Source organism: Montipora foliosa, chromosome 2 (assembly GCF_036669935.1).
Source record: "Montipora foliosa isolate CH-2021 chromosome 2, ASM3666993v2, whole genome shotgun sequence".
NCBI classification, from domain to species: Eukaryota; Metazoa; Cnidaria; class Anthozoa; order Scleractinia; family Acroporidae; genus Montipora; species Montipora foliosa.
Genome location: NC_090870.1, coordinates 54,322,051 through 54,344,550, shown reverse-complemented (window position 1 = coordinate 54,344,550; position 22,500 = coordinate 54,322,051). Strand labels below are relative to the sequence as shown.

General features: G+C 41.1%; 1 protein-coding gene across 1 annotated transcript in view; it reads right to left on the bottom strand.

Moving 5' to 3' along the window:
- LOC137990966 (A disintegrin and metalloproteinase with thrombospondin motifs 6-like) overlaps positions 1 to 20,682 on the bottom strand; it is a 20,864-nt gene extending 182 nt beyond the window's left edge. Inside the window, exons 1-18 of the mRNA XM_068836087.1 lie at positions 20,488 to 20,682; positions 20,338 to 20,404; positions 18,127 to 18,458; positions 16,928 to 17,051; positions 14,463 to 14,629; positions 12,974 to 13,060; positions 11,954 to 12,078; positions 11,085 to 11,143; positions 10,880 to 10,985; positions 9,833 to 9,967; positions 8,539 to 8,689; positions 7,999 to 8,094; positions 6,572 to 6,720; positions 5,465 to 5,525; positions 4,188 to 4,299; positions 2,990 to 3,117; positions 1,191 to 1,560; positions 310 to 474 (exon numbers count right to left, since the gene is read on the bottom strand). Of these exons, the coding sequence (XP_068692188.1) occupies positions 344 to 474; positions 1,191 to 1,560; positions 2,990 to 3,117; positions 4,188 to 4,299; positions 5,465 to 5,525; positions 6,572 to 6,720; positions 7,999 to 8,094; positions 8,539 to 8,689; positions 9,833 to 9,967; positions 10,880 to 10,985; positions 11,085 to 11,143; positions 11,954 to 12,078; positions 12,974 to 13,060; positions 14,463 to 14,629; positions 16,928 to 17,051; positions 18,127 to 18,458; positions 20,338 to 20,404; positions 20,488 to 20,577 (2,490 nt within the window). The 5' untranslated portion in view covers positions 20,578 to 20,682 and the 3' untranslated portion in view covers positions 310 to 343. The remainder of the gene's footprint in view (positions 1 to 309; positions 475 to 1,190; positions 1,561 to 2,989; positions 3,118 to 4,187; positions 4,300 to 5,464; positions 5,526 to 6,571; positions 6,721 to 7,998; positions 8,095 to 8,538; positions 8,690 to 9,832; positions 9,968 to 10,879; positions 10,986 to 11,084; positions 11,144 to 11,953; positions 12,079 to 12,973; positions 13,061 to 14,462; positions 14,630 to 16,927; positions 17,052 to 18,126; positions 18,459 to 20,337; positions 20,405 to 20,487) is intronic.
- Positions 20,683 to 22,500: the final 1,818 nt, after the last annotated feature.

Below are 22,500 nucleotides of genomic sequence, written 5' to 3'. Positions count from 1 at the left end.
TTCTTTCTTCTCTTGAAAGAAGCCGAGTTGATCAGTTGGTTTCAAACATACAAAGAAGGACAAGGATATCGTCTTTTCATTACTATGTGCTCCAAAGGCATCCTTACGTTCACTTTTATAATGGCTTTTAGTTTCTGACAAATAGGTAAAATTCACCTAAAGCATTTTTTGGTTGGCCACTCCATTAGCGCCAAAACATAACAATAAATTAGGCAAACTGGTCGCGAGTATGAATGGAACAGATAATCGGAACTTTCCCTTTGATGGCGATATATCCCATATTTCATTCCGGAAAATCATGCTCCTTACCCAGAGTTTCAGCAATTTTGATCGAAAAGAAGCCTCAACTCGGGGGGCATAATTGCATGCTACATCTCTTAAACTGATCTCCAGGCCTCTTTTTCTCGCAGAATTCATCACCAACCGCCGACTCATCGTCCTCACGGACACACACAGCAGTTATTACTTCTATGCCTGTGGTCATAGAGACAAATTAAAATGAATAATTAATCTCGGATACATAATATTTATTCCACGCTCATCTTTTCCAAACAAACAAAGAATGTTTGAAACAAATCATTGCGACTATCATGTTCGTCAAATGAACGCTGCAAAAACTTTCAGAATGGCCACTCCTTGCGTTACCGCTCTCCAAATCACGTGACCGGAAATAACATGTGACGGCTAACACTAGAAACTTCAGCTTTCAAAATTTCTCTACGGTCGTCAATTTACTATATCAACCCAATCAATAAACCAAATTCTGTGTTTCACTTCCAGACCGACGCAGCACTGCAGTTTCTTTAGAATCGAAACTAAACCTCTTTAGCAACAATATTATTTTGCTCAGTATTAATGCTTCTCACTTCAAGCGATTGATGTCACCTCACTATCATCTTGTATGATTTTTTTCTTCCTTTTTATAGATTTGAGTAATTTATATGTATATTTGTATATGTGTATATTCTGTTTGAATTAAAGTTAAGAAACTATGTTTTGCCCCTCCTTACAAATGTAAAAATCTCATTTTGCCGCAATACTGAAAGGTGTGATTGACCCCAAACATAGGTAAAAAGAGGAACTCTATCAGCTTTCGGTCAGTCACCAGCAGGAAAACTCTCAGTTCTCCGAAACTTGGCTGTGGTTCGATTGCGTCGATTATTTATCATGTTGATTGTTATTGTTCTAACCTTCACCACATGACACGGAACACCCCTGCGAGGAAATGATCCATTTCGTTTTGAGCTGTTCACTTGATTGAGCGGCGCCATCGAGTTCTTGCTTGACTTTATCAGTTACGCGGAAGCGGTCTGGGAAGTCACTATCTTCAGAGGAACCATCATCTTTATCATCAACTGTGATGGTGGCCGTGGGTTGGGTACTGGGGGGTGAGCCGGACTTTGTTGAGATTGGCTGGATTGACTTTGCCCCTGGAGTGGGTTGAGGCTCCGGTTTGTTGCCTTGGTTACGGTCTCCAGAGCAACTGGAGCCATCACCATTACACACTCCACACCTATCAACTCTCGCTCTGGAATCCACAGTGCCATCACATCCAACCATCTGACGGAAAAAACAACTAAATTAAGTGAACGATAATAAGAATCCGAAAAATCAATTTAAGGTCCGCACTGTATATTTAAAAGGGCCAACCTTTGGGCTCCTTGAGTTGTAACCACAACGACTACAGATTTCTAGCTATCCCCTCTATTTCGTTCGAGCCACGCGATTTTTTTTGAGTCAATCATGTTTTGCCACGCAATCGAGAGAGACCCTTCCCCAAGTCTCCCTCGGCCTTTCATTCCTTTCCCCAGCTCCACTGACATAGAGGAAAACATTGTATTTTCCACTTTTTGGTGAAATTTAGCAGCCCTCTTTTTGTGCTGAGCTCATTCAAGATACTTTCGTTTGATATTTTTTCCCTCCATCGGTGTTATGTCCTTGCTCTGTTTTGGTCCTGAATTTTTACTGTCTTCGTTTTCTTAACACCTCAGTGCCATGTCTATTTTTGTACACTATCCATTTTAGTGAATTCTGTGCAAGCTCTATTTAAAAAAAAATTACAGAATTCTTCGCAAATGCCAAAGCAGCATACGGTACTCATGTACCTATGCCATAGCACAGCTATCCAAGAGAATATATTTTCTGTTTTAGCTCCGCAACAAATAAATCGCGCAACCTCGATCAAATGCCTCTTGGCTGAATAATCGAGACAATAGATCACTTCGGAAAATACCATAATACTCCTTCTCTTCTTTGTCCCCCCAAATTTTGCATAAGGATTGCTTTTGTTTTCTCTTGGGACCATTGTAAGTCCCAAGAGAAACTGGAAACAATGCTTATGCAAAATTTGGGGGGACAAACAGAATAGAATAGAAAGATTATGTTTCACGTTTTAGGAATGCAGTAGATAGACGATAGCCATAGTTTTCTATTATTCCAAGGTCGTTGATTGGTTGTCAGCCACAGCTAAAGGGAAATTAAAGGTGAAAAATAATAACAAGATTCAATACCGTGACGTACGGAAAGCATAGCTTACGATATCTAGGTCCACTTCTCTGGTCAGGAAAGTCAGGAATTTGGAATTTTTTAATACGTTTAAAGCTAAAATCAGAAGATTAGATCAAGTTGGGATGATGGAAGATACCGGGAATTGTAAATAAGAATCGTAAAAAGTGGGAATTATGGGATCTAGGATTTTATTCATGGATGATAATAGTGGTCTGGGAGGGGATTAGTCTTCAACCTTTGGTTTTAAGAAAGCATGGGTTTATGGGATACTGATAAGTCACGATGTTTTTAGGGAACTAGTTTAAAAAACAGCGAATTTTAACGTTTTTTACTAATAATTAGTATTTTGGATCAGATTAATATATTTCTTCTTAACTTTTAATTCACTGGTAGTTAGGTGTCCCCAATTAGTTTACGTATAATTATGTAAGCTACATCTACCTGACACATTAATAAAGTTATTGATTGATTGATCGCTAACCTTGCATCGTCCGTTGATGCAAACACCACTGTTGGGTATGTCAGAACATGGAGTCCCGTCCCTAACGCTTCCAAACGTCGTGGTCTGTCCGTCAGTGGTCGCGCAACTCAAAACACACTTTGGAGAATCTTTAAAAAAAGCGCATAAAAATAATCATTCATGGTCAACTCTTCTGACTTAACGTAAAACACCATATTTTTTCAATCACGCGGCGCTTCGACCTCAGCATGACCGAAACTACGCTTGGAAGTACGTACGTCAACTAACGAGAGGATACTTAGTATTTTACGAGTCTTCTTTTTTTCATTAAATAAATTCTCTCTTATATGGTAGCGATCGCTGAGAACAGCTCAGGGGTGTACTTTTCTTTCAAGGCTCTCTTAAAAGGAGGGAGAGAATCAATGCTTTTAAATTAGTTCTCCCCCCCCCCCCCCCCCACCTTCCAGTTTATTCATTTTCCAGCAATCCCCAGTAAACCCGAGTTTTATCAAGTTGATAAATATGTTATTTCCCGGCTTGGAAGTCCGGATGACGAAAAAGTGTAACCTCACTCTTGAAAATGCTGACCGACTGAGCGAGGATGGCACAGTCGGTTAGTGCGCGGCCTTGGTGCAAGAGGTCCTGAGTTCGATTCCCGGATCTCACACCCTTGTTACGAAACATCCTTGTTTAAATACCCGTAAAACGGAGCACTGATGTTGAATTACTGTTACGAGTTGTCGACGTTAAATATGGTTGCTTTACTTTACTTTTTAAAGACCGAGGTTACAGGTTTTCGCTATACGGACCGACCCTTAGCTGGTAAATAACTTATTTATATTTTCAAACTAACTTTTGTATGTAAACGGAGTTGGTGTAAAAAAAGGGAATTTAAGGTCAAGGACAAAAACTCTCAGAGCGATACCGTGCCCGTGGGCAAACGGGGAAAATCCGGAACGCAAGAAGAACTAACCAGATTGCAGGTTTCGGTACCCTCCCCCTCGGAATAAAAATAATGGTACTTAACAACCGTGAGCTGACGTTTCCTTGTTAGCACGGTTTGTCAAAAAAGTTCCCTCTGACGAAGGACTAACGCTCGAAAAGTCAACTCATAACCTTTCTTACTGTCAAGTCGTTTGAGAAAATGCATTTTTCAAAGTCTTCAATACGAGCTTGTTTTTTGCTCGATCGAGTAATCATCATAAGTATACCGCCATACCTTGAGAAAAGGACGGATCATAAATCCAGTCAAACGGTCCTCCATCAAATTCAACGTGCCTCTTGTTTACACATTGTTTCATCCTTGGGTGTTCAGAATTTGGTCGACATTTCTACAAGTGAAACTCGGGATTAGGTAATAAGATTAGAATTGGGGCCCGTCCACACTAATACGTTTCGAAAACCTCCGTTTTCGAGCCCAAGTGCCACACACATTCAGTTATAGATTTGAGCGCATAAAGGGCACACTGACTTAAAATGCTTCAGCTCCCGTCCACACTAATGCCTTTTCGAAACCCTCTGTTTCTACTACGTTTCCACACTGAAACACGCCGTTTCCACACTGAAACTATCGAAACAGAGGTTTTCGGAAACCCTTCTGAAAGTGGAGACGGAAGTCTGTCGTTCTATAGTGTGGCCTGCGATGTATTTATAAACCGGGAAATGTGTTGCGGTAAACATGTTAAAAATATTGTTGAGTGATGGGCAAGCAAACGTGTTTTTGTTTAGCCCCTTTCATTGAGAACAAGTTTTACTATCTTGTTTATGTTGTTGGGTGACATTTGAACGCTGTCCAGTGAAACACCGTCAAGCATTTCCTTGTCTTCTTTGCTTCGTACAGTCGGCAACCAGGCCGGCGGTCTTCTGTTGGGGCGCTTTCCGTTTGTCAGAACTGACCAGCCGGGCTTGTTAGTTTGCAGAGAAAATGCAACAATTTGAAGGAAAACTTGCGTGCTAATCCCTCGTATTCTTCCGGAGGAGTACATATTATCCTCGAAGTGTGTTAATTTGATGGCGTTGTAGATTTAGTCCTTCGAAATGCTCCGTCTGAGCAGTAAGTTCTGTTAATGGAAAGCGCCGTTAGCCTTATTCACGCGCGACTGTCCCGTACGACGAGTTGCCGCAAGCCGCCAGAAACACAAGCAAAGGCTGGTCTCCACGCGCTTTCCTGGTAACTTTAAAATTGACAAAATTCCTTATTCCACGGTGCACAACGGGACACTGAAAAACGCAGAATGCAGACTGTGCAGACCGTCTGTAAAATGAAAATTTTGTTAGCCTGAATTAGGCCTAAATAACATTCAGGTTAGCCTGTTTACGGCTAGCTCTCAATAATAATGAGGATAGCACCATATTTTACCCATGGTCTGCAAGGTCTGCACAGTCTGCAGTCTGCGTTTTAGCGTGACCGGTGGATACCTAAGTATAGGCTGCCAGCACTCTGTGCTTAGTCGGGTCTTTTCTCGCGTGGTTGGCAAAAGATAGTCTATTCTTTACCTTGTAACAATATCTGTATTCAGTTCCTTTTCCTTCACATAGGCTTCCTCCACGTCGTGGCCTGCAATCGTCACGAATAATACCGCTGTTAGTTTCTCTCTGAGAGATATGTCTTCCGAATAAAGAATGAGTTCGAATTAAAGTATAGGGGAGCCGAAAGGAGATTACTTCACACCCGTCTCGCTTGCATTGTAAGAAATTTATCTGGGAAGTTCATGTTTATTAAACATTATCATAATTTGCATCTTGAGGCTTTTCTTAAAGTGCCCCTGTGATAACAAAAATCTCTTCCTTTATTACTTCAGATTTTAAAATTATATTTGCTTAACACCAGACTGGTAAATTTTTGAGCTTTGATTTTTTTCCAAAGGCCGTTTACTTTGAGTGTAAGTTTTATATTTCACGGTCCGCCATTACTCACGTTCAAAACTGACCGATTGAATCTCAGAGGGTTGGATCCACGGAAAAGTGACGTCAAAGGCTCACTAGCTTAAAATTTCAGCGTGTGAATGCAGCCTATTATGTATGAAAAACGCGAGTTTAAAAGTCTGAAAGCCCAAAACTCCCGTGCTGCACATTAATTCTGCGGTGTAAACGCGCATTGCATAGCCTTTGACGTCATTTTCTCCTCGATCCAGCTCTCTCAAGAACTTAAAGTTAGTAATGGCGGGCCATTGAATAGGAAAATTCCAGTTAAAATAAACAGGTGTCTTTTTGAAATCAAGGCTTAAAACTTTGGCAACTTAGTGTTTAGTTAACATAGTTTTGAAATCCAAAGAAAAGTAAGAATTGATATTATGAACACAAGGGTACTTTAAAGAATATTGGACATCGCCTTAGGAATTACTACCAGCAATACAGGTTATGCAGTGGCGGTCGACCCATGGCTTTCTGACACAGGGGGTTGCATCGACCTGCAGCGACCCCACCGTGACTGGATTAATCAGGTTTCAAAATGATGATGGTAGTGATATTTATAAATATTTGGTGGCTTGATTTTCACAAATAACTGTTCCATTTGCACTTGTTCTTACGAAATAACTGTAGTGGCCAACTCAACACAATGCACCCTATGGCATAGTCAACGTGTGGTTGTATATCACTTACGCAGGATTGTTGCATTTGCGCACTCGTTTACTTATCCCTCCCCCACAGGAAGGAAAACACTTGCTCCAGTCTCCCCAGGCTCCCCAGTTTCCGTTAACGTCTTTGTCTCCCTTGGTTCCCTTCGTGACACACCTTCCATAGCTGCACCACTGGAGGACGTAAAAAAAGGAACGAATTTGTTTGAAGGGGCTTCTCGCTTATTAATCAGTTACAGATTTATTCAGCTTCAAAAAGTGTAAGGCGTTCGAGCGAAAAGATGGCTGGAACGATTGCATGCTGAATACTAAAAGTTATAGAATGAATAAATGTATGTATTAAAAACTGAACTACGCATATCACATTTCCAGCATTTTCATTAGCTCGCCGGACACAGGCTATCAGTTCATATACCTGCTGTACCTAATGTGGTCAAGGAACGCGTCAGCGGTAAAGTAAACTGAACACTAATATGTCCAGGTTTGACCCTAATTAGATGCACGCGGATTTCAATAAGCGTCACGAAGTGTCCCCTTGCTCTTCTAGCCAACTTCAACATCACTTGTGTCTCAGAATACAGACAATTTATGTCACAAAGTGTCCCCCAAATGCTGCTCTTTAAGTGAAGATTAACTGCTGCATTTACCCAAAGCTAACAATAACGCTAACCTTTACCCTTACCTTATTGCTGAAAATAGGTAGCAAATGCTTAGACTTAAAGGGACACTTTGTGTTGGATGTCAAAATTGGGCGTGCATCTAATTAGGGTCAAACCTGGACATAAGAGAAATTAATGCTTTAGTCGACAGTACTACCCCCGGAAACGTCATGGAGTTTTTAATAAAACAATTATTCTATTCGGGCTTGCTGGATATGAAATGATTAAAACCAACGAGGCGTGTAGCGAAACTAGAGAGAAACTAAACTTATTGCATGAATGGAATGCCATCGATCAGTTCGATTATTCCCTTTAGTAACCAAAATAAAGCGATGTGACTTCTTGTTAGTTTGAGAGATTTATTGCGCGATTGTCTTGTGTTTCTTCAGCCCGTGTCCAAGAAAGGAAAAAAAAAAAAGAAGCCAACGAATCTTAAAATGTACGGCGTCAAAGTACCAAACGTGAAATGGTAAACAACTGGACGAAAACTGTGTTAAATACCTGTTCAGGTGGCTATAAAAGGCAATTGCTTAAAGTGCACGGATAAGTACGACAATCACCTTTTCCTTTCAAGTTAAAATTAGTGTAGCCCGTATTTAATTTCAAGGGGATCCGATTCGTTTTCTAGGTGGCTAGAATTGGTGGTGGAATTATCTCCCAGTTAACAGTAAGTGGACTTATTTTTCTTTACTTCAATCGGTTTCTATGTCCGCGATAGCTTTCTTCTCCGCTTAACTCGAGATTGACCAGTGGCAAGACAGTGAGGGAGGAAAGAGGGCGTCTAGTTTCGTACCTTGTTAGTATCGCACTCGGTTCCTTCTGCCGCTGGTTCATCGTTTGAGGTGCAGTAGCCATCTGGTTTCTCACAGTGCAAGTTCACACACATTTTCTATGATATACGAATGAAAAACTGAATCTCATATGCAGGATAAACAAGCAGCAGGGAAAATAAAGTAAACCAGATCGATAATATACGTGGTAAATTCACTCGTTTAAACACCGTACTATTACTTAATAAAAACGGAAGAAACTTTCCAATACAGTCTCCATTTGGTTACACTGGCTCGTGGAATATCAATGAGAGCTCATGTGGGAGAGCTTCACTGGCAAAAATCGCCTCGTATGCATGGTGTTCGGCAATTTCCTGCGTTTTTGTTTTCGATTGCGAACCGAACCCTTAAATCAACGAATGAGAAATTTTACAACGTGGGAAACTAAAAAGTGGGTAAGCAACATCTGAGAGAAAAGTAGAGTGTAAACTGAATCGCTGTGATCGGCGTAGAAGAATCGGCAGATGTGTTCATGACATTTTCAGGGTTTGTGCCTCACTTACCGCCTTTAAATCCGGGATATCGCAAACTCGCGACCCTTTGCCGAACATCTGCTCGCACTGGGTGTTTCCCTTGTAAAGTATTCCCGGTTTCTCTGATGGTATTGGTACTGAGTTGTTAGCTCCATCGTTGAGGCAATCAGCTTGAGCCGTTCTGAAATATATACAGCGAGCAGAGAATGGGTAAATTTACTGACGAATGACAACAACAACAACAACAAACCTTTATTTCACCTCGAATTTAAAATAGCGAAAAAAATGCTAACATCCGTTGCTGCGAGATCTAAGGAGCGAGGGTGGCACAGTTGGTTAGTGCGCGGCCTTGGTGCAAGAGGTCCCGAGTTCGATCCCCGGATCTCACATCCTTGTTACGACTTCTTTCCTTTCAGTGTAGCCTAAGTAGCTTAAAATACCCTTAAAACGGAGCACTGATAGAAAGAGGGGGGTAAAATGAGCGCACCGTCGGCTCGGTGTACCTCGAAAGTTATTTTGCGATCCCTTCCGCCTCACATCAAAACGTATTGTGATTGGCTTGATAAAAAAATGATGTCCAACCGTAACCAGAAATGTAATTTAGTCAGTGGCGAATCCAGACGTGGAAGTAAGGTGATGGCCCGCTATCAAACATTTTGTTTTTGCCCTTTCACAGTTTCGGTTTTTGCCACCGCGCACCGGTGGCACAGTTGCATGGTTGAGCACCGGGCTGTCACGCGGGAGGTCACACGGGAGGTCGTGAGTTCAACTCCGGCCGGACCAACACTCAGGGTCTTTAAATAACTGAGGAGAAAGTGCTGCCTTTTTAATTACATCTGCAAATGGTTAGACTCTCTAGTCTTCTCGGATAAGAACGATAAACCGTAGGCACAGTCTCACAACCCTTCAATGTTCATACCTGTGGGACGTAAAAGAACCCACACACTTGTCGCAAAGAGTAAGGCATGTAGTTCCCGGTGTTGTGGTCTGTCTTCTGTGCTATATCATGGTTGGGAGGGTAAAAGGGCGCACTTAATTGGGAGCCTCGCTCTGTTGCGCGACCCCCACGACAACCTGTTTCTCTGTTGTGGTGAAAGTGATTAAATAAATGGTGTTTTGGTGGCTTTGGTCCAAAAATAAGGAGGGGGGGGGGGGGGGGCGGCCCCTCCCCTGGATCTGCCACTGTTAATTAAGGCGTCAGCTGTTTCTTCGTGCGTTTCCCACTTGGAAGGAAGTGCGCAAAGTGCTTTCTAAACGGGGCAACAAGACTCCATAAACAACGGTTAACTTGTACTTTTCAATGGTCATTCAATTGCCAGCTTACTCTAAAAACTTTGTGATGTACTTTCTGCTGCATGATGACCAATCAAAAGCTGTTATTTTCCCACTCGCTTTGGAAGCCATGATGTTGACACCATCTTCGCATTGATTTCCCTCGGCATCGTGTTCAGACCCCAAACTATCGGAGAAAAATTCAATTCAACTGATGGAAAGTAATCATGATGGTTTCAAATATTTAGCTACCAGAGCAGCTTTGGTGATGACGGTCTGTTAATAACTTTTAAGAAAAAGAGAAATCCTAATTTTTTGTAGTAATATATCGACCAGGACACGATTGTCCAAACAATGTTGTCGAAAGCAAACACCTGGGCTGTGATTTATTCACTGAATAGCGTTATATGTCCTTTTCAGGAGAGAAAGTGAGTCCAGGACATTGCTCAGTCGAGTAGAGTATTTCTTCGTCTGCAATGGAAGCAGTCTTGGAGGCTATCCTTGATATAATCCTGAAATAGAGTCGCGAAAGGTCATAAATCAAGGAAGAGAAAATCCTCATCAGATGACCTGACATAGCCTTGATACAGGCGCTAAGCAAGCTCCAGGAAATATCCGCTCGCTCCAATCTTTTAGCTTTCGCCGCGAACCAAGAAAATCCTGTTTGCAGGTTTACGTAATATTATTTAAGGCCCCAAATATATATGATATCATTCACGTCAAGGCAAACAATAAACGTCGGACCGGACAGTTGCGTTTTGCCAAAAAACCAAAAATAATTGTTTGATTTTAATTGCCTTCCCCCCACTCTTTCTCCGTGATGGCCTTCCTTTCCTCACCCAAGACGGCATGGGAACGATGTTGATTACTTCCACATTCGGTACAGATAATGACAAAATTCTCCAAAGGAAGAAGCAAGTTATAATAAGAGAATTTTCACGCTTTTTAAAAAGCAGCTGTCCACCGGTTTCCTTTTGTCAAGGGCGTTTCTCATAAACCAGAAGCTTGATATCCATAATGACGTCAAGCAAGATACTATCAACGTCATTATACAGCGACTGTATTGCTCATGTGAGGAAATGCATTGTTGAAACCTTACTTGTGCGCTGTTTCATGAGCCATGGTAAATGCTGTCCCCAGTCCTGTGTCTTTACTCAGAGTGCAACTACTTCCAGGAGTACACATTCCCTTCAAATCGGCTAAGCCTATACCGAGAAAAAGAATTAAAAGTAAATTAAGTATTTTACTGCATGAAGTCATAAAATGTATTTGCCCCTTAAGTGTGAAATTCGACAATTTCTCACCCAGTATAGTTCCGCATCCCTCTCCTTCATTCTGTCCTTTGTTTCTACAAAAGTTGTACCTGCAAGAGAGATTTAGAAGTCAGTTTGAAGGCGTATTAAAGGATACAAAGCGGAGAGAGAGAAACGGGGGCCTGGGCTAGTTGAGGAGTCGTTAAATTCAGTGCGTTTACTCGGTATTGGTTGAAAGATTACTCAGTTCAGGACAAACCTTTGAAATAGGACGCAGCTCTTCACAACCTCTATTTTCATTGGATCTCTTTAGGACGCAGCTCTATTGTTTCTAGGGTTAGGGTCCATCGATTTCTGCTTGGTTGCTTGTTTTGGTCCATTGCTTTCTGAGCCAATCCCGAGAGCCGTTAAAATAGCTACCTACCTTTGTCTTTGCTTTTGCCGATGTTGCCAACACTCCAGTTTTCATTACAGCAAATGATGCTAAGTCCACACCCCCAGACAATTAGCGAGCTTAAGCAACGACAAAGGAATGGCAACGAAAAAGAGGATGTCACGACAACAAATATAATTTAGTGTTTTTGTAACCACTTTGCGGTTAGTCCAGCTTTTCAATATAAAAGAGTTAAGCCAGTTATCCATGACATGAAGAGAAACTGACATGAACAGCGTCAAAGTTGTGGGACAGAAAAGAATTCATTTTCACGTGCAGAGGTTTTCCACAAACCACTTGCCTTTTACAAAACGTTTCGAACTGTTGATTTTTCCATCTTAAATTTTATGGCATAGCATAGGGAAAGTAAATGTGATAGGGATTCATGTGCATCATTTTCTGGCCCCAAATTTCCATATATCTTTCCTTTGTCACAGCTTTGAAACAACTCTAGCGAGTCCTTTTAACAATTTTAAATCAGTCTTACTTTGAAATCAGAGCCGCATGATCAAAATGAGCTGGATCGCTATCATCTCCGACATTTTGTCCAACTGTCCAGTTACAGAAGTTTGTCAAAAGAGTGCCAGCATGATTGTGGAGGACAAGACCACCCTGTATTTGAAGCAACACAAATGAGACCACAAAAAAGCGTGGACTTTGTTGTCCGAGCCACAAGAAAGATTAACCCTAAGTACGGCTAAATGGGAAACTATGTGCTTGGCGACGGACGAAAGGATAACAACGAGCTCCTTAACTGCGCATAACTTTGGGGAACCCGCAGACCATCGGGATACATTGTCCATTCAGGATCTAAATAAATGACCAATGAGAAGAGCAGTGTTACGGAGGTCGTAGGTGCCAATTCTCCATCGACCGTCGCCAAGCAACTGGTTTCCCATCTTCGCCTCGGAGCTGCATTTGAAAATTTGTGGACTGCTACTGTAAATGCTTGTAGTGAGATTGGTATCATTTAGCTCCTCTTGTTCGTTTACAAGGCGAAACACATATTACACCATTGTTTTCTGCGTCTTTGTTTGACCAAGTTATCCTCTAAAATGCTGTTACGGAAAGGGTGTGAACAACAAAGAGGTTTGCCAGGTTGCACTCAGTGCTGTTTATCGGTTAACCAGTTTTTGAACAACTCAGCCTTCCTTTATTATCGTGCATACATGTTTTTGTAAAAAAAAAACCCATACCCTGTTCTGTCAATAGAATACCAGTTAGCAAAAATGCCGTCTCAGTCGTGGTAGTATGGCTTAACGATTGTCATCCTAACCAAGTTTAATGGCTCAGCTCCGTCGTGTCTCCTACAGCTCCATGTTGAAGCATGCGGGCTGCTAATCGGAAAGTCATCGGTTCGACTCCTGAAAGTAGCATTCGGCATTTTTCTCGAACACCCCGAGTCAAAATCGATAAAAACACATTTGGCCATTAATTTACCGATGTTATCACATCATATTCCATCTTTAACATGACACCTGCAAAGACGTTGTTGTTGTAAACGTACCATGTCTTCATCGGTTAGAATCAGTAGTTTGCTGATAATATACTTGATGTTAGCTCCAATAGAGGCATCTGCTAGAAGTCCGTGGGCCTAAAAAAGCAAAACATACTGATTTTAAATCACAATAGAGCGAGTTTCAATCGAGTGTAGTAAAACCAAAACCAAAGTAATTACTTTGGCCAATCAAAAAGGACGGAGACAATCCAGTAAACCAATCAAAACTCGAAGAAATTACACGTAGCCGACACAAAGCGCGGGAAAATGTGCATGCGCGAGCCACGATTGGTTTTGGTTTCACTTCTCATTGGTTGAAAAAAGGGCGCGAGAACTTTGAACCAATCACTGAGTGAAGTTATGCGAAACCAAAGCAATTCGCTAATTACTTTCGACACTCAATTGAAAACCGCTCTATGATTGAGGTAAGTGATATATTTCATCAGAAGCCCTTGAGTAACCTTTGATTACATTATAAATGATAATGATAATTATTTGTTTACCAATAGTGGGCGTGTTATATTGTATATACTCACGCTGCATAAGAATAGCCTGCGAACAGGCCCTCCGAGGGACTGGGGTTGGGAGAGAGAGCCTGCTCGCAGGTTAGCATAAGAGAAGAGAAATTACAACAAAATATAGTTGACCTAACTTACAATATCTCTATAAAATTAATTGGCGATTGGACAAATTGTTTTCCCCCTGAGTAAAAACCACCCTGTTTGCACCGCTGAAGCGGCCCCATTGACGACTGAGTGAAATCGTCTGGTGTTAGACAAGAGTAAAATCTAGAAGTATCACACTCAGGAGGAAATGGACCTAAAAATTAAATTTGGTGCACCACGGTCGGGTGGGACGGTGGAATGAGTTGTAGTCGTTGTAAGCAAGGACCTAGGGCGAATACGGTAAACATGGGCGAAATTGAGTTTCCCGCTTCAGTTCTCGACGAGAACAATAGATCGGCGTTTCCCTAAAAAAAGTCAGTTATGCGCCGCCTGTAATTGCTCTTGCAGAGGATTCTATCGTGATTCCACAAAGAAAAATTTATAATTTATAATTAGGCACACGTACGGAATGCGAGTCAGTCGATCAAATACATCCTTACATGGAGTTTGATGCATTTTTTTGCGACTCTTTGGATTCCAGTGAGAGCAATGCGATTTTTGTCATTTTGAAAACATTCATCAACTCAAGCAATTATTCTTATAACAACGAGCGATACAAAATAACGACGTTCCTTGGTCGTTTTCAAGTCCAAGATAAAGTTCATAAAAATTCCGCATGCATAGAATTTTGCAACAATAAGAAACTAAAATGCTTGCTTAACAATCCAATGACAATAAGGTTAAGATTACGACAGCAAAGCGTAAAGAAAAGTTTTCAAACAATGTCTCAGGATACGACTGTCAATGTCACGCCCATCTTGAGTGAATTGACAGGCATTCCACCGACCCACCCGACCGTAGTGTACAATTCTTGTGTCGCTATTTTGTCTTACAATGTTGACGATAGTCGGCACATATGTCTTTATCGCCTCAGCTCCATAAAACTTGGTCATCACTTTTTCAACAACAACCATGGATTCAATGGTTCGTAGACGAGGAAAATTCATTTCTGATGAGCGGCGATCGAGAATGTGTGGTCTACGTAAATTCTTCAACGATTCTAAAAAAAAAAAAGAAATCAGATTATTGCTTTTTTACAACTTCGCGAAAGAAAAGGGCTAAAAATTATTTAAAAGGAAGAACCTCAATGAAATCCACGATTTCAGGTCACACGGCAGTTTATCCGTCAGTTTTCCCATTTGAACCTAACCGTTCTATTAATTAAAGGAGATGCTTTGCACGGGCGCACTGCATTGTTATTTAACATCAATAGTTGCACTAAGAAATTTGAGGTGGAGTACGACATTATAGAGACCGCAGACTAGCGGGACAATTTGTGGATTCAGAACCTAGATAAAAGACCTAGCTTTCCAGGAGTTCTTGTAGCTCGATTGGTACAGAATCGGTGTTACGGAGGTCGTAGGTTCGAATCCTTTGACTCAGATTTTCCAGTTGTTCTCTGCTGTTTTGTTGAAACGAGGATGTAAATGCGCATTTGCTCTGATTGCTAAACTATAGTCACTGAAGCAACCAAACCGCAAACCAACTCGTCCCCAGGACCTCTCTCTAGAAGCCATAGGAGAGGTCCTGGGAACGATATTGACAAGCAAAGAAAACAAGCAGGGACTTATTCGCTCATCTATCTCTCAAAAAACTTTCACCCCTTATTTTGAGCCTGTAATCCGCCCTATTTTGAAATGTTATTATAAATAAGAACGTACTTTTAGAGCCAGTTTCAATCGAGTGTCGTAAAACCAAAACCAAAATAATTACTTTGGCCAATCAAAAAGGACGGAGACAATCCAGTAAACCAATTAAACTCGAAGTAATTACACGTAGCCAACACAAAGCGCTGGAAAATGTGCACGCGCAAGCCACGATTGGTTTTGGTTTCACTTCTGATTGGTTGAAAAAATGGCGGAGAACTTTGAACCAATCGCTGAGTGAAGTAATGCAAAACCAAAGTAATTAGCTAATTACTTTCGACACTCAATTGAAAACCGCTCTATTATAGTTACTTATTGCAATAATCATTGTTATTTTTATCTCCAGTTTGCCAATAGGCCACTTTCAAAAATACCATAATACTTTTTTTTTTCACTTGGGACCATTGTAAGTTCTAAGAAAAACTGGAAACAATGCTTATGCAAAAATGTGGAAGGTAAACAAAGAGTTTTATGGTATTTTTGAAAGTGACCTATTTAAGCAATAGAGGCCTTTTTCCGTGTTTGCATAACCAATCAAAATTCTTGTGATGTCACAGCCGTGTTTACATATGAAGCGAGCGATAAGTAGAGCGTTGTCTCTTATGAATTCGAGAGGAAAACGGCTATTTTGAAGCCAGAACAGGAAACCGCTGTGATTAAGTCTGCTATAAAGAGAAGATGCTATAGCAGTTTTATCTGCAGGCTTTGGAAAAAGCGTGATTTTTAACCGTGTTTGCATTGTCAGCGATAGAGCTGAACAGACCAGTTCTGTTTTTGGTCATTTAACAGCTCAAGAGCATTATTATATTGGACTAAATTGCAGAACTCGAGGGTTTATGCTTGACAGCCGAACTTACTCCAAAGAGTTTGCCAAAGATTATTGAGGACACCCCTACCTTCGTTTGTCTTCGGCGGAACGTTGAGAGTTGGAGGAACGTTTTCTTGCTAAATATTTTGAGCAAGAGCCGATACAACGTATGTACTATATTTCGGCTGGCCAAACCACAGGCGCCGCAAGCTCAGTGTGAGCATGCCCGACAAAAATATAAGGATTTGTATGAGAATCCCGATAAAAAGCTTAAGAAGATAATTATATGAAAAAAATCTCAATTAAAAAGCCTAACCTTATTACCATAGTGGAACTGACCCTTACCGGGATGACAGAGCGTAGTTAGTCAACCGCAAATTTCTTTATTCCCCTGGGTCTCCTGGCATGACTGCATTGACTCAGTCGTTTAATTGAGATTTTTTTCATATAATTATCTTCTTAAGCTTTTTATCGGAATGACCATACAAATCCTTATATATTATTGTCGGCCATGCTCACACTGAGCTTGGGGCGCCTGTGTTTACAACTGTATGCTTAAGTGACTGACAGCTTTGTTACGGTCTGTTTCTTTATCGGTCAATTATTGTGGCGTGACATGTAGCCGGAAGCTCAACAGAAAGTGGGCAGCTACTGAGAAAAGCCTGGTTTTCGGGCAGGCAGTTTTTTCTCGCCCTCTCTTTCCCGCCTCTTCCCATCCCCCTACCCCCTTCTACCCCTTCGTTTTGGTTACCCAGCCCAAAACTATCCCATGCTCTTCCAATATGGCATCAGAAATGTGTTTCGCGGCAACAACAGCATCTACCGTGTGTGAGCGGGCTAATACCTTCGTCAAGCGTCATGGATCTTCTGTGGATCAAGTGAGGTCGCGTTTTGTTCTCTTCCAGTCCCAAACGCTCAGGCAATGGATGAACCATTAAAAGATCTTGTGGAGTGAGAATCATCCCTTGCTGCGGGACAAGGAAAACAGGGCACGTGGATTTGTCACATAACTTGTGAATTACTGTGCTTTTCAGTACGTTTCTAAGAAGTAGTCCGGAAACGGCAACTGTTTAACATCTACCTGGTCTCTAATTTGTCTCTTGAGCGGAACTTTTATAAGGGAACAGAAATTGCTTTAGTGAAGGAAGGACTCGTTACACCCATAATCATAAAAATTACGATTTCCTTGATTATGATTAGTTTAAAAAACTACTATTTCCACTATTCACTTGCCAAGTTATTATCGTATAGTTCAATAAGACAATCATATTCAAAGTTGTAGTGTAAATCAACACAACCTTGGTTTCAATCACCATAGAAATTGGGGCTTTCTTTCTTTCTTTCTTTCTTTTTTTCAGAGCGACATTAAACAATTTACTCCTCCTTTGCCAGTCTTTTGATGCAAATTTTCCCTTTTTTTCATAACTTCGCTCTTCTTCTTTTCTCGGAAATTGTAATTTTTATGATTAATTGGTAAGAGGAGTTTGTGTCGTCTAATTCGGTCTGTTCGGTCTGTAATCATACTCGTGATAAACAAATCGGACTCCTACTGCGCGGTCGTCCGATTTTGTTATCACTTTTATGATAACAGATCGAATTGGACTCTACTCAGTCCTATCACTATTACTTATGTACCCTTTCAATTCTGCAAAATCCAATACGTTTATTGATAACGAGGAAAATAACTTGATAGCTCAAATGATAAAGTAGTGAATAGCAATCGAATAGTCATAGATTCGAGTCACATTCAAGTCCGGACTTTTTCCAGGCTTAGAATCATTTCAGGACGCTGTCTGTCCTCAACGAATGCTCAGAATTGGAAATCCACATAAAAGTCAACCTGGAGTCGAGACACTCGCACTCCATTCGAATCTGCTTTATTCCTTGACTAATCCCTTCCCGTAACTACAAGGATACCTTTCATTAATTATAGGTTGCGGGAATAGAGAAAAATGTTGTAACGAGAAGGGGGCTTTTTAAAGTGTTATACATGACGGGAGGTGGGGTCTTGAAACAAAATATATTTTTTCACTTGATGCTTACCAGTCCATCGCAGTTACTGACAGCCACCTTGCTTTTATTTGCATGTTTTGGAAGGAGCTGACCAAGATAATGACAGTGCTCGATATCGTAATGAAATTCCGAGCTGCTCTTGCCACGCACCTCTGTCTTAAAATGGGGCGAGAATAACTCATCATTAAGGGTAACGTTCAAATGGTACTCTTGTCCGAAAGCAGACAGTTTGAAAAAGACAGACTCCTTGGAAGATCCGCCGATATCTCTCTTACGGCGAACATTGCCGTGAGCCAGGTCTCGCGACAAGAATCTTCCATTCGCGTTAACTTGGACTGGATAACTTATTTCGTACTCTGGAGCTGTAGGTTAAAAATGATAAGAAAATGTCATCATGAAAATGATGCCATCAATATTTCAGTGTCCATTTTTCTTGTTCTCCTTAATTTAGTTCGATGGTCTCGCCTTTGAAACGACTGTACACAAAGGGAAACGAACCAAGAAAGGCGACGACATCTACGCGGAGAACGCCAGAAAACAATCGGCTTAGGCCCCGTTCACGCGTATCCGTCGAATCCGGTATGCAACTTTTTTAATCTGCTCTCCAGGGAGAAAAGTTTTGAGTCCGCAAAGAATTTGGAATCGTGTGGACGGTCAAATCCGGACACTTTCAGATCGATGACGTTACAAACTCAGATCCAGTCTTTATCGGGTAAATATTCAACAATCGCACGCCTTATGCCGCATGCTCTGTTGACTATAATAGCAGAGGAGTCCTGGATACTAGAGCGAAAGCGGATACGTGTGGACGGGCAAACGACAACCTCGTTCCCAGCGTCTCTCTTTTCTACCTCCTCTGCCAACGCCAAAGAGACCCTGGGAACGAGGTTACTGGATACGTGTGGACTCGAAAACTTTGAATGCGCAAAGAAATTCATAACTCAATGGCATTTTGTCAAAGATAGATGTGATATCGACGTGACATTATTTGGCCACCGCGCAGTTGGTTGAGCACCGGGCTGCTATGCGGGAGGCCGTGAGTTCGACTCCAGCCGGACCAACACTCAGGGTTTCAAAATAACTGAGGAGAAAGTGCTGCCTTTATAATGACACCCGCAAATGGTTAGACTTTCAAGTTTTCTTCGAATAAGGACCATAAACCATAGGCCCTGTCTCGCAGATATCTTCCAGGCTCATAAGTTCCCTGTGGGACGTTAAAGAACCACACACTAATCAAGAAGAGTAGGGGCTGAAGCTCCCGGTGTTGTCCTTTGTGAGCGTATGGATGGGTGGGTATAGCAGGTCAACCGTGATCAGCTGAATCAGCTGCCAAAACTTCAACCCGCTTGAGCAAATAAATAACAAAGAAACAAACAACATATGCATAACATATGTAATGAACCCAACGAAACCGTCTCAACTGAATGCACTCATACGAGGAGTGCCGGACCGTGGTTGTTTCCGTTAACACCGTAATGATTAGTTTTCAAGTCAGAGATTTGCATTTTGTGCAATTTCTACTGTGTGATTACGCAAGAGGAAAGATTGAAATAAAAATTCGTTGCTTTACTTAAAATTTGAGATTCATACGAACAGAAATTCAGTTCCACAAAACCCTTGTCTGAATGAAATTGAGGTTATTCTGGCTTCTCGTTCAAGCCTGATGACATTGTTTGGATATTGGTGAGCAAATTTAATTTAATAGGGGAGTCTCAAAAGCTGTTCACCTTAGAACACGCCGAAACTCTTTTCACGCTTGGAAATTAACCCTGTTATTTAGCTAATTGGAAACTTATCAAATGCATGCTGTTAAAAACTGTAACCTTTATTACGTGCCAAGAATTTATTGGCAAGAATTGAAGTTTGACGGGTAGCAGGCTTCTAAGACTATCTCTGTGGGAGAGAAGGAGGGGGCGGACTTTGAACCAGAGATCAAGTATTGGCTTGCAAAATATAACTGCGCATGCAATATGCCGGTTGGTGACCAAATTTAATTTTTTAACAAAAGACTGCCGAGGATCGACCATACAAAAAAAAAAATGAAATTGTTTGAGTCCAGCTGTCCTCTCCTCACCTTTTTCCACTTGCTTTAAAATCGCCTTGATTTGTGAAAAGAAAGAATCGCTTTTCGACATTATGCAATCTCCGATAACTGTGTGAGTTAGTTTCAAATTTCAGTCAGAAAAAAAGGTTTTCATAGCCAAAAAAAAAGGTGCATAGAGAATGACCTGAATTTCTCACCAAATTCTGCGGAGGGATGTCCGAAGATTGCCTCTCTTTCATCATCGGTCAACAAGTGGTGGATTTCCTGTAACAAAGAAAAGAAAACCAAGACCAGCATAATGTAAAGAAGGGCTATCATTTAAGAGCTAAAGGAAGGATTATTTTTACCTGGTATGGTTTAGCACTCGAGTAAGTGGTGACGAAGGTCAAGAGACTTAAAGCCAAATAACTAATTTCGAACCAGTTTGAACGCTTCATTTTCGGTGTGACAATTTTAGGCAGTTCCTTACTCTCCGAAGCGAAGCCGAAAATGGGTTTTCGGTGCAAAAATCATACTGCTCTATGTTGACAGTCACTGTTTGGATTCCAGCTGTTCAATTGCCAATTTAGTTCAGACAATGACCTTCTCCCTTGGTTGGGTTTCCAATTACCTTTACTGGGTATTATTTCCACCCCTTTTAAAGATTTTAAAGGCTTTTTTTTTTCGGGATTAATTTCTCCATTCTTGAAAAGAAGGTTCACTGAATCCTTGTCTGACAGCTACAAATTAGCGATGTGTAGAGTTACGTACGGCTTATAAAAATGTCCAGGATGCAAAGGTTATGTAATAGCTTTGCAGGAACCGACAGATACTGGAACTGATTGTATCACGGAATTTGCACTGCGACAACTGCTGGTTCAAAGCCTGGCTTGTTAACAAGATTTCTCCAACTTAGGAAAATAGGCAGAGCACAAATCCAGGAAAAAAGGTAGACCATAGGAGTCCCTGTCTCCAGTCTAAAAACAATCAACACTCGGCCTATCTTCCTTTTTCTTTCTTTCCTTCTTTCTTTCTTTCTTTCTTTCTTTCTATCACATTTCCAAAATTTCAATTTTGTTTTCTTTTTTCCAACTGAGTGTTCTATTTCGTCCACCAAAATTTCGGCATTCGATTGTGTTCTACAAAGTGACGTTTAGTCACTTTTTGGCCTCTTTCCTTTAACGAACGATCTTTTTGAGCATGTTTTGTTTTTTCAGAGCTGTTCCTTTTCTTGATTCTGGAACGGTCCCTTCTTGAAAAGCGAGAACAGATTCTTCCTCTTTTTTGTGTTCCTTTTAATGAAATCGGAACGTGCCTTGATACTACGTATACTTGCATGGGAAGAAAATGGTCATTAATGGCTAAAAGGGGAACCAATTCTTGAGAGTTCCGAATCCCGAGCGGACCAATTGCAAATTGATCCTTAATGAATGATTTGGGAACTATTGTTCCTAAGAATATGTTCCTTTTGATAACATGGGAACGTGGTTTTATAAACATACGGAACAAAATGATACTTTATCGTAAAAAGGGGAACCATTGTTCAGAGTTCCGAATCCCGAGCGGAACAGATCAGTCTTTTATGTGTGATTTGCGATCAATTCGCCCCAATAACGTGTAAGTCCTTTTTCATTATTTGAAGAACATTTATTCCTACTCGTGTGTTCCGAAAAGGCATTATCTTTCCGTTTTGCGACAAGAGGAACGTTTGTTCTATATTGTGTGTCCTCGTGTAAGCGCTTAGTTTTTATTGCTCATTTTCTGTTGCTCGCTTTTTTATCTGCTTATTTTTAGCTGCTACCGGTATTTCTTTTTCTGGTAGATTAAGGAACCGTTGGATCGCGCTTCTAACTTCAATAAAACGTGCAATGAAAGAGTACCTGCAGCGTATCTGCAATGATAATAATCCAAAACACTTTACAATAGCGATTCATGGGCGCGTTGCGTCAACTTCAGACATGCACGACACTTCTCTTCCTGGTTCCGATTGGTTAGTTCCATTGTCATTATATCGGCCTTTGTTCAATGACACAAAGGAAGGCGGAATCTAAATGTATTCAGTTCTTCTCTTTAAGAAGAAATGAGCGAAGAAAACGAGACTGAGTGGTCTAATATCGGGCGGTGCATTGGCTAAACCGAAACGCCTTCACGACACTTTCACACAGTAATATGAGAAAATTTTGAATGCGCTTGTTGCGTAGGGATGTTACAGTAGAGTTTGACCTTGGTAATCTGCAAATATAAATCTCAGTATTCTCTTATTTACATTATACCGTTCCTTTGACAAGAAATTATGGAAGGCCAGTTTTTTTGCTCCGAGGATAGCAGCGAAAAAAGCACTACCTTGCCGCGAATTTTCTATGATCAAAGATTGTTCAGAA